The sequence below is a fragment of the Falco peregrinus genome, chromosome 15 (genome assembly GCF_023634155.1).
Source record: "Falco peregrinus isolate bFalPer1 chromosome 15, bFalPer1.pri, whole genome shotgun sequence".
Taxonomy (NCBI): Eukaryota; Metazoa; Chordata; class Aves; order Falconiformes; family Falconidae; genus Falco; species Falco peregrinus.
This window is the reverse complement of record NC_073735.1, coordinates 7,651,666-7,663,725: the sequence shown is the minus strand read 5'-3', so window position 1 is coordinate 7,663,725 and position 12,060 is coordinate 7,651,666. Positions and strand designations below refer to the sequence as shown.

The window sequence follows — 12,060 nt, the reverse complement described above, 5'->3', positions numbered from 1 at the left end:
TGGATAAAAAGCACGTATACTCATGTCTCCAAGGGGCTCAGAGTACCACAATGTCACTGCACGTATCACCAGGGAAATGCCACCCCACATTTCTCAGTTTGTAGCATCATACAGAACCACATGTTCCCAGCTTTCAAAAACACACGTGTTATTCTGCATGCAAAACCGCAAAGCAAACCGCCTGCTCTTCAGACCACGACAACGTCATCTTCTGGAGTAAACAGCTGGTGGTACTCCATATCCCATGGATTTACTCCCTAATCGCTGGTTAATACCCGCCGCACCCTTGTGCCCAAAGCACGGAGATTACAGCCCCGTCATGCTGGAGAACACGAGGCGTGGGCCGCGGTTGCTGCTGCCCTAGTGACGGTGTCAGGCATCGGGCACACCGCCCCGGCCAGCATCACCATCCTCCTGCAGATGGGCAGACCTGAGGCTGAAATACGCAACACCTGGAAGAGTGGCTTCTGCCACAAACTTCCATCTTCCCGGGACATGCTGCTTTATGGGTAGGACAGGGCTAGGCACCCTGCAGAGCTGGGGAGGGGGCTGCAGCGCCTGCTGCCACACGCTGGCTGGGAACTCGCTGCATGCCGCTTTGTGAGCTTGGGCGCTCGCAGACAAGACGCTCACGTGATGCCTTTTCCAGCGTTTCACCAGGGCTGGGCAGCTGTGCCAAGTAAGCATCTATCCGTCATCCTTAACGTATCTGGCAGCAGAGCAGCTGTGAACCTTGGCCTAACACGGGGTGTGGGACATGGAGTCACAGAATCAGACTCGTCTAGGCTGGAAACGACCTCTGAGATCATCAAGCCCAACCGTTAACCCAGCACTGCCAAGTCCATCACTAACCCACATCCCCAAACACCACATCGACACATTTTTTTACACACCTCCAGGGATGGTGATAAAACATCTGCTAGCATCCTGGAGACTTAAACGAAGTAACCTTTGCTAGTATTCGAGATTTGCTGGAATCTTTCTGGAAAAGTTGATTATGTGAAAATTTAAGCGGCACTTGAGGTTTGTATGACACACAGCCAAAGCAAAGGCAGTGCCACGCTGCATGTGCTGTCGCTCCGCTTAAAGAGCGGGCAGCAAGGACTGCCAAGAGCCAAGACAGCCAGGCTGCTGTAGGGAGCCTAAGCCCTAGTAGCGTACAAAGCCGGGCAACCTCAGGGCAAAGACAGGGAAGGCTGAGGCAGCTCCATGTCTTTCCCATGAATGGAAAGAAGCCCCTCTATCCCCAATCCCTCCGAGCCGCAATTAAAGTCACGTTCTCCATGGCCAGCGTGCTGCGCGGTCTCACAAGAAGCCTGCGCCTTGGGGACATCCAACGGCACGTCTTTAGGAGGGCAGCGATACAGCGCCGAGCGGCGAGGATCATTGCACCGGCACGCGTCGGAACCTGCCAGATAACGCTTCCCAGGGGAAGGAGAAATACAGCAAGAGAGAACTGCAAGAATGAAAGGAAAGCATTTTTCATTTCTGGGAACAGAGCAGACAACGCTGCTCTCCTCTCTCATCCCCGCTTCCATAGAATAGGGAAGAAAAGTCTGAGGAGGTCAGTGCCTTGCATCAGTTTCGCAGCTTCTCCGCAGTCAATGAAATAGTTAATTATAGTTTTTCTACTGGTATAATTCAGATAGAAGAGTCAAGCACTTCATTTAATAATTTAGTTGAAATGTGTCCACATGAGAACACACTAATTTCTCATTCAGTTTTAAAATTGAATCAATTTAAAGGCTGCCAATAATACAGCAGCACAAATGCAAACCCCCCCGCAATTGACAGTAAACCAAAGTTAGTCGTCCTTTATAAATTGACTATTGTCTCAAAGCCTGTGAAAGAAATCAATGTACATCACTGCCTAGAAACTATTAACCTATCTGCGCTAGGCTGTAATAATTGAGCACAATTAGACATACCATTCAGCAAAATGAACAAAAAGACATTTTCCATTAGATTCTCACTCCTTTTCAGAAGTACGCTGCCTTTACCGCAGCCTTGTGCTTCAGCATCTCCCTCCTGCTCTCACATCCATCAGCAAAGGCTCACCAAGGACCACGAGCCCAGCGGCGCGTGCGGAACGCCAGCTCCCCGCGCATCGTCAGCCCTCCTCGACACCCTTCACAAAGACGGGTCCGACCACTGGCCTCTGTCACAGACCCACGATTTTGAAATGCAGCTTCCCAAGCTAGACGTCAGGAACCGTGTGGACACACACCAGCAAGCAGCTGACTAACCCCCACTTAAAACAAGATTGGCACGTAATGATTCATCGCTGTTGTCGGCCGTTCCCTGGATGTTTTCATCGTAAGAGCCTCAGGAATCCAGCCCAAACACAAACCTGGGTCAAGATACAGTTCAAAAAGCCCCTTCTCACACACAAACACCAGGCCTCATATTCTTTAGAAACAAATCGACATGGCAGCCCAGCGCATCAGCTCAGACCAGGTTTCTTTACCCAGTAAGTCTTAACACATCCAGGAAGCCATAACACGCCCAGCTTATTGCTGCCCCCCCGGCGCCTGCAGCCCACCACCCATCCATCTGCAGTATCCCCAGCTCTCCAGGGGACAGTCCTAGGTCACTTTGCCTGGACACAGTTCAGCAGGGACGTTCTGTCTCACCAGCAACTACCTCACCTCTGTGCTTCTTGGACTTTGGAAAATACCCAAAACCAGCTCTTTGAGTGACTTGAAAGCCAGCCTCATCGTGCACTTAGGATCCATATCCTTTTCAAGCAAAAATGTATGTCATCTACCACTGGAAGCGACCTCTCCACAAAACCCACTACGATAACTTTAGACCGAGTGCTCCGCTGCAAACCTCATTGCTTTTCTACCCCTTGTTTCTAGAAAGGTTTCTACCTACAACCAGTTTGCTCTAGAAGTCAAACAACATGGAGCAAACACGGTGTATCTCCAGCCTCCTTCACCAGGCAACCCAAGCACCAACTTAATTTTGCCCTGCTCGCTGCTCCAGAGAGCTCCTTCGCTTTGCCAGGAGCCCGGGGGTTAGCACCCCGGCAAAACTACCAAACTGAAAGGGGAGGCAGGGAAGATAACCTGAAGATCATTTGTTGATGGGTGCTAAACCCACAGCTGCCACAGCAGCGACATGATTTCAGTGGCTGCGCTCAGCCCATTGCCCCCAACAGCCTCATCTCTTCTACAGCTTTGGTGCCTCGAGTTCAGCAACCGCTTGTCGCAACACCTTACCCACGCGCTGCAGATCTAAACCGACTTCTGAAAAAATTTTCTATTCAGAGGTTGTAACCGTGAATTTCACTGACTTTGGATTGCACCCTTAAAAGGCAGTTACTGCATCATTCTGAAGCACTGTCACATTTTTGGACACAAGCAGAAAGAGAGTAAAGTTAAAAGTAAAAATCATTGCTTCCCAGTTCATATTTCTCCCCCCCTTCCATCTTCAATTGGAAAAGCTCAAGACAAGATTAAAAAAGGGCTGAGCACAAAAAGGAATACACCTCGATGTTTTATGTAACTGCAACCCCATGCCCTCCGGCTGTCTCCCAGGAGGTGGAAATCCGAGGTACGCTTACAGTTGCAAATCCTAATCTTCCTGAACAACACGCCTGGTTCAAACAGATAGAGGGTAGGAGAGAACTGACTAAAGGAGGAAAGACAAAGGGTACTTGTGATGCCAGCACTCCTCTTCCCAAAGATCCACTTCCTTTTATATTAAAGCAAGTCATTGATAACAAATGTATTTTTCAATATATCAGCCAAATATAGAATCGCACTGAACTCAGTCATAAATTCCCCAGCAGGCAGAGGGCTGGCTGGGAAGGGAGAGGGAAGGCTGCAGTTACACAACAGCGGCAGAAGCGAGGATGCCCTACTTTCAAAGGATATTTTTCTACTAACTGCATCATTTCCCTCGGCTGCAACGCACCTGCGAAGGCTCCTCAAAGCGGACGCACACCCCCGCAACAAGTGAGCGAAGTTTTCAAACCGCGGGAACCCGCTTCGGCAGCCGCGGGAAGAAACATCCAAATCCCTCGCAGAAAGCGTTACGGCGCTATAATTTTACAAAGCTGTCTTGTGAAGTCACTGTAGGCTGCAGTCTAAAACAAACTTAGACAGCACACATTGCAAATGGAACAAAGGAGGAGCAGGAAAAAACCTAGCAGACCTACTGCTGTTTTTCTTTTGAAGTCACAGATTTCTTAAGGCTAAGCAGGAGACAAGATACTGATAACAATACTTTTCCTTATAGCCTCTTTTTTAAGTCTCTCTCTAGAGGAAAAACTCTTGTTTGTTAAAACCTAACACATGTGAAAAGCCACAACAAAGCAAATAAAGAAGCGAAGGCTTAAGTTGCAGGCAGGACTCTTTATGGTTTATGGATCGCAGAAATCTGTACTTACTCATCTCTTCTAGTATTACCAACCGCAAGAGGAAAATGATGCTTAAGCTCTTCAGAGGCGAGAGGACGGGGAAACTGCTTAAGAGAGAAAGAGAACGCTGAGATACACGCTACAAACCACTGGAGCCCCTCGTTTTATTCCCAGCAAAAAACCAACAGGGTAAACCAGCAAGGGGACACTGCCCTTGCGAGCGCCACCCCGCACACCGCAGGAGAAGTCCTCAGCAGGGTGTCTGCTGGCGAGCTCACCCTGCCCCTGCTGGGCTGGCCGGCTCTGAAGGGACCGTCGCCTGCCCACCTTCCGCCTCCCCTACCAGCCCCTCGAGGGGTCATGCCACGAGCCAAGGCATCGCCCGCCTGCAGCACCAGCATGGAGCGTGTGCAGAACCTGTCCACGGCTGCTGGCCACGCATGAGCCACACACATCCCTTCGTATATTGCTACGGCCGCCAGCACTCGCTGAAGTTCAAGGTGCACAAAGATCTTATTAGTACTATAAAGGATTGTATTAAAAAGACATGAAATACACAGACAGGCACACTTTTTCTAGGCGGCTTCACTGCTTTAAGCACCCGCAAAGGGAGATAACAGTCGAGCAGCAGCACCTGTCCATACACGGTTCTCTATTTTTATCATTTGGCTTGCTGCGGGCTTGATGTTTAGGCAACGGTCAAGCTCAGGGGCGGTGTAATACAAGCACCTGCTCCGAGTTCCACTCCAGCAGATCCATGGCAGCACACCTCGGTCCCTCGCAGCCCTTCCCACGGAGCCTTGGTCAGCCTCCGGCACACGCACAGCACCGGCACGGGAACCAGAACCTCCCTTTGGAGGCTCGTCCTCAAGGCTGCTAGCCACACTTACTCAACAGACACCAAATTCCTTTTTGATTAAGGCATGGCATTGGGAACAGGGAAAGATGCATCAAAATCCAAAGACCTTGTCTGTGCTCCTGCCATCATGGGACGTGCTCACTTCAAGGAAGTGGCCAGGGGAAGGCAACACAGCCCAGCAGCAGCAGGCAGCCTCCTCTGCCACTGTCTGCCAGAGGAAAGCACTTGGAAGATGCTTTCACATCTTCTGAAACCGTCGGGCAAGCCGTTGGCCAAAGCCCCAAATGCCACCTTTTTGTCCTCGAAAGGGAGACACCGGCCTGCCTGCCCGGGCAGGCAGCGGTCCTGATGCAGCTGGTGTTAACACCTACACCAAAGCTCCCAGGCCCGGGGAAGGGCACCAGCACTTACAGGGGAAATTCCTCGCCTTGGGGAATGTATTGTGTCAGTCTGGTCAGCACAAACAAACGAACAGCATCATCACCATAAGCTGCAACATCTACTGATCAGTATCCCAGCTATGCAAAAATTTTCTATTTCATCTCATTGCCGTGACATTAGTCAGCTGATATCCCTGTGACAGATAATCAAACCTCTTCACTACCTTTCCTTTATTAATCCTTGCTTAATCCTCTTTGAAATTTTAGCTGCAGCTTTCACTAATGAAAGTCTGATTTCTTAAACGCATAAAAAAACGTCATTTTGAAATCCATTCCTCCAGATCACCGTGAAGTCGCCTTTTACAGAGTAATGGTGCTGCAGCAAAACCGTGGAGTTACTGCTTTATCCTCATCCGTCTATGACACATGGCAGAGAAAAGATTCCAGAAGCTAAAAGGACAAACGTTTGACACTGAAGAGGTGGCGTGACCACCCAGCTCTCAGGCCTGCCATTCAAATCACAAACTGAAGGCAAGGATCCGTTCCTCCTTCAGATGTGCTGCTGCCGCCTCAGAGCCCTGACGCTGCCCTGAACCTGCCGGGGTAAACAACAAAGTTCAGGCTTTAACCCAGCTGTTTCATCAAGTTTCTGCAAACCCGAGATGAGGAGGCAAAGCAAGCGTGGTCCTACGCTCACGTGCATGCATGTGCAAGCACACCCATGCACCAGCCGTCGGATAAACACACTACAGCCCCTCTCCCCGTCCCTGTTGTGCTACATCTGCTAAGGCTCGGCGTTGTTTTCCTTCTTTTGATAAGCATTTCTAACATCGCCTTTCAGCCTACATCTTCCTCCTTTGCCATCCCGTTGTGAGGTCATGATACATTTGTGACAAAGTTTCCATGGCAACAGACTGACGACATAAACATAAGATTAGGATTTCTCTGCAAAGCAGGAGATGGGTTGCGAGGGAGCGGGGCTGCTACTCAAAGAAATCTCTTCAGTAATAGCTGTGGGAATAGAGAACATTACTGGCAAAGTAAATTGCTTTTTGTAAAAAATGTTCTCTTTTTTTGAAGTTTGCCCCCATGTGAAAGTCTCTAAGTCAGAACCTTAACATTATTTTAATGTACTCTTCGGTATTTAATAATCTTCTGCTTCAGACACTAGTCTGTTACCATGGGAATGACAGCCGCACAAATACAGGATTATGGCTATCAAGCAGAAGGAGAAGAGAAATTATGAATAAGCTAGTTATGTTCAATAATTAGCAACTATACAAAAAAATTCAAAATCATGAATTTAGATTGATGCATTTATCTCAGTGTTTGAATACAACGGAGAGGGTGTTACAGCTCAGAAATGGGATTCTAACACATCACACAAGTATTTTTGACTAAACGGGTCCTACTTGGAACAGCAATTTATCTTGCTCCCATTCGCATTCCTCCCTTCTCCCTCGCAGACTCTCTGTAGGTCTGGCTCCTTGTGAGAAAGGCAGGTGCCCAACACCCGCTGAGGCTCACGCCCCGGCTCCTTGGGGACGCGGTGGCCGAAAAAGGGCACCCGGGCACCGGCGCTCCTGGGCTCCCCAGCTGGGGAGGGTACTGCTCCCTTCGGGAACACTCCTGGCACTCTGGACCAGTCTGCCCAGCACAGCCCACGAGTGTGCCACAGCGCACGGCAGTAAATTGAAGTTTTTAACATTTTCATTTTTGTTAAAACAGAGAAAAGCTTTCTGCCGTAATCGGGATTAGCGACAGCGCCACCAAATCACTGACCTCAAATGCACCCGCAACAGAACCCGGTGTTATTTAGCTAGGTTTCAACAGACAAAAAAAAAAAAAAAAAAAAAAAAAAAAAGATACTGAGGGCATCTGGCACCCAGTACAAGATTTCCTGTAGTGTGCCCGAGCCTCAGCAAAAGGAGGATAGCAGCTCTGCATTCAGATGGCCGACCATGATTGCATCTCCATTAAAATGCAGCAGCCTCTCTAATGACTAGCTGCAGTTAGGGAAGTATGTCAAACACAGGACACTCCTGGAGTTCAAATGTTCTCCTCTGTCATGGAGGCTCTGTAATTAAAGGAGTCTGGTACTTGGAAGTGGAGATGCAAAACAAATCTGTTTACCCAGTCGCAGCCTGCGCCATCGGAGGAGAGGCTGCTGCAGAGAGGTTTGGGCACTACTGCTTCATCCCGTTTGTTCCTGGTGGGAGGCTCTCACACCAGCAGGCACGGACTATGAACCCTCACCACCCCAAAAGCTCAGGGGAGCAGATTCCTCCAGCTTCGCTGGGGAAGGCCAGGTTTTGTGTCTGTGCCACAAAAAAGTTGCGTTTTTCATGCACAGAAATGATCCACCGCTCACCAGCCTGCATTCTTTATTCACTTGAGATACCTTCCTCTTTGCATATCTGTTGCTATTAAAATTCCCCTTCCAGCATATAAATCCCTCTACTAGCTTCTCTTCCTTATTAGAGAAGACAAAAAGTATTTGGAGAATCTGATCAGAGAGATCTTATTTTCTCCAGGCACTCCTCTGAATTTAATTCTAGATTAAGCATTATTTAAAAAAAAAAAAAAAGAAAAGAAAAAAACACACAAAAAAAAAAAAACCACCAACTTCCTGCCTGCTACCTTGAAACTGGAGAACGCTCCCAAACCAAGTATTTAAAAATCACTCTTTGAAGAGTAACGCTCCTGAATACACTATGGGAAAATCAGAAATAAAAATCACAGAACGGGAAAGGCTGTACGGGTCTGCAGCACAGGGCTGGGAGAGGAAGCGTTTCCAGTCCTCCTTTCCTAACCCAAGCAGGAGAACTCCAGAAAGCCTCCTGAAACTACTGAAGCATTTTTTTTCCCTTTTTTTTTTTTTTTTTTTTAATTGCTTATTTTACATGACAGTGGGCCACGTGAGGTTATCAGCCCTTTGCAGGCGGGAGGAAAGGCTGCTGCCTGCCCCACCGGGCCAGGGGCACCCCTGCCGTCCAGCAGGTGGGTGCTCAAGTGCCCAACATCTCCCTGGCACCCCTGGGGCTGGCACAGTCCATCCTTCCTGGACTTGCTAACTAAGCATCTCTCGGCTGACAACTGGCTTACAATTTCCAGTGTCCGCGCCCGGTAGCTGCCCGATGCAGAACATTGTTGTTTAAATTATGTGTCTGAACGTATTCACTTACCTACAGAAAGTGGGGGAAATGTAACATTAATACAAGTGTAGCAACTCAGATACAAGAACCTGGGCAGACAAGCTTCATTCCATGCTTTCACCATGAATATTAAAATGGAACAAACACAGCCCCCAACTCCGAGCTGCACCTCGGAGGTGCAAAACCTGGCGCTGTTGGTCACTCCAAGCGGGCAGCCCCTCAGCTAGGGCCGGCCGCGCGCACCGCGCTGCTGTCGCCGGAGGAACGGTGCCTACAGCTTCCCCGCGGTGAAGCAGCAGGGACTATGGATCCTCACAACCCCAAAGCCCGGGAAGCGGACTCCTCCAGCTGCACTGGGGAAGGCCAGGACACCTTTTAATGAGAGAAGGGCACGGTGAGCAACGGCGGCCACGGTGGCAAGAGGGTTTTGTGGCCCTTCCTCCGCTTCTCCCGTTCCACAGATGGGGAAGCAGAGAGCTAGCTACTTACAGCCCGACCGAGCTCTGCAGCCAAGTTACGCCCCTGAAGAAGAGGAGAGGTTAATAAATACTGAAACAACCTTTGAGGCCTTTTTATTTATACCTACATACATATTAGCATAGGGATTTGATGAATAATACTTCTCAAATCACTCCTACGATGTTAACACTCTGGAGTATTAACTTCTCTGTGCCTGAAGGAAATGGGTCACTTTTAATTCTTCAAACAATTCTTACCGGCACAATAACTCATTCTTCAAGCTACAGATAGCGAGTTGTGCTCTGGCATTTGGAATCCCAGTATGATGCAAGCTCTGGGATGCAGATCAGCGGGAAGGCAATGAGGAGATGCTGTGCCCCCCTCCGCCGATGAGGAGCCACCAGAGGAGGTCTCGCCACCTTATCAGCCAACGGAAAAATCCACTCAAAACCAAAAATAAAGGAATTACAGTTATGGCAACTCTTGAATACGGGTATTGTGGAAAAAGCAAAGACGTATAAATACATGCCTTTGCCAACACAACTTTTCATTGCTCACAGTCACCTCTAAAAGCATGTTTCTGTGACTGGTGACATTGAAAACCTTCTCCCACCACGGGGACTCTGACAAACAGTAACAAACACTTCAACACGCTCCCAGAGCAAGACTCTGATATCCTCCGTATCGGAAAACATCTCAGAGCCACATCCATTAGGACAGCTCAGATGACCTTTTACCAAGAGGACAATTTTGGCAGGTACCTTGAGGTCAGTGATTCCCCTTTTAAGCTCCTATTCTGGGGGGGGGTTGGTTTGGGTTTGGGTTTTTTTTTTTTTTTCAGTCTTTCTGCAGTACCAACTGAAAATGCAGCAGAATGCGTCACACAGAGGAAAAATTCCCATTGCTTAAATGTTATGAGCTGTGTGCACAAAGAGATTAACAGAAATTAAAGCAGACAGAATAAGTTCCCTGGAAAAAAAAAAAAAGTTTCCTTATACTTCAAAGGCTACCTGTGTTGTGGCGGACAAGAGGAGGAATGCAAGTAGGAAGACTGAAAAATCATCTGGCTAGGAGAGCAAACCAAGGGTACCCCAGAACTGAAGACGCTGCCGTTCGTTAAGGGTACGCGGATGGTAAGGAAGGGCATGCGTGCATCCCATAAACTGAATCACACACAATATTTTCAGTCTTCTAATAACGAGAAGGCTGAATACGCGTGGAGTTCCAGGCACTGAAGGGAAGGGTCTAACCTGTTAACACTTTGGGGAAGACAGCCACGGGGGTGCTGTTGCTTCTCACTTTCCCTGTTAACAAAACCACCCCGAGGTCAGTCCTAACGCCGGCTGCCCAGGGGGCACCCCCCCCCCCCGCCCAGCCACCCAGCAGCTCCGCTGGCGCTCCCCTACACACCTTCGCACCAGGCAGCATCAGGATGCTACAAGAGCACTCTGTGGCCTCCCTCTTTCCTCCATCTTGTTTTCTGGATGCTGTGGGCATCAGAGCCTGCGTCCTCGCCGCTACGCAGACAGCGGGTTTCGTGTAACTCCGCTAGATCTGCATCCTTCCCCAGTTCCTTCTTTAGTACAGGGAAAACCTAAGTTGAGGAGGTTCCTCAAGTCCCTCATTGGTATGCTTCCAGCAGAAAGAGTATTACCGTTTTATCTGCTTCATGGTAGCCCTCTTCAAGACGTTCCCCCCAGGCATTCTTGTTTCCTGGCCTCCACTTCAATGGAAAGGAGCTAAAGCAAAATCATCCTCACAGCATCGGAGTAAAAACATACCAAAAGGAAAACAGATCTCATCTCTAGACACCCCTACCAACCAACCCCAGCCGTCCTCGGAGCCAGGGAGTTAAGGCGCCTCTGCACACCCCACGCCGCGGCTGAAGAGGTAGCCTGGAGCCACCCTCTTCAGCAACGCTCCACGTCGCACAAGGCTTTTAAGCGGTGAAGACGGCTCCGCAAGGGCTCCCGCACGCCGCCAGCAGCATCCCCGCGTCTCCGAGCATGAAGCTTCTCCTGCCCCAGCCCTGCCCGGCACCGCGAGCCCCTACGGCAGCGTGGCACACCGGCTGCGACAACACATTTTTCAAGCCGTAATTACACATAGTAATTACACATTTAATTGTTGCACATTAATATCACCTCAGCCTGTAATTACAGCTTATTCATGTAAACCTAATCAAGGAAAACCAGCGTATTTGCATAAAAGTTGTAATGAAAAGTATAATGATTTCACTAACAAGACGTGGATAAGAATGCATATCTGTGACAAACACTTTGTGTCAAGAAGAATAGAAAACGATTTTCTTTCCTGAAGATTATTTCAGGCCCATTTAACACAATCTGTACCACTCCGTTGATGTGCAGTATCTTACACACATCAAGTCGTATCTGGATAATGTTCTTGACTTCAAATAAAATTTCATTACTGTATTTAGTTATAGAATGGTGGGAAATGGTTGCATTGTTAAACTTAATAAAAATTGGAATTTGTGAAGTATTAGGCAATCCTCAGTGCCCATTTTTCTCCTTGCTGTTCGAACACCACAGCGGTTCTACCCCAGCCTCCTCGCACCGCCGTTTACATTACAGCTTAATTTTCACCCATAAAACAAGCAATTAAGAATAAGTACAACTGCTTCGGAGTTCCTGAGGCCACAGATAAAAATAAATTGGCTTTTATAAATTCACTTTTTGCAACGGTAAAACAAAAAGCCACACTAATTATCAATAATTTGTCACCTCTAGTTTAAGCAGACATGCCGATGGGCATGCATCTGGATCCCTCCTCCAAGCCCCAGGTGAGGAAGGCAGGTACCTGCCTAGGACGGCACCTCCC

At 48.7% G+C, this 12,060-nt stretch overlaps 1 protein-coding gene across 10 annotated transcripts in view; it reads right to left on the bottom strand.

Annotated features, from left to right (window-relative positions):
* Window positions 1-12,060, bottom strand: part of CADM1 (cell adhesion molecule 1) — a 170,357-nt gene that overhangs the window by 116,116 nt on the left and 42,181 nt on the right. The window contains exon 1 of one of the 10 annotated variants that reach the window (XM_055819274.1): window positions 4,397-4,415. The exons of the other annotated variants lie outside the window; for them this stretch is intronic. Coding sequence (XP_055675249.1) covers window positions 4,397-4,400 — 4 coding nt within the window. The 5' untranslated portion in view covers window positions 4,401-4,415. Of the gene's footprint in view, window positions 1-4,396; window positions 4,416-12,060 lie in introns of those variants that run through there. 10 annotated transcript variants of the gene reach the window in all.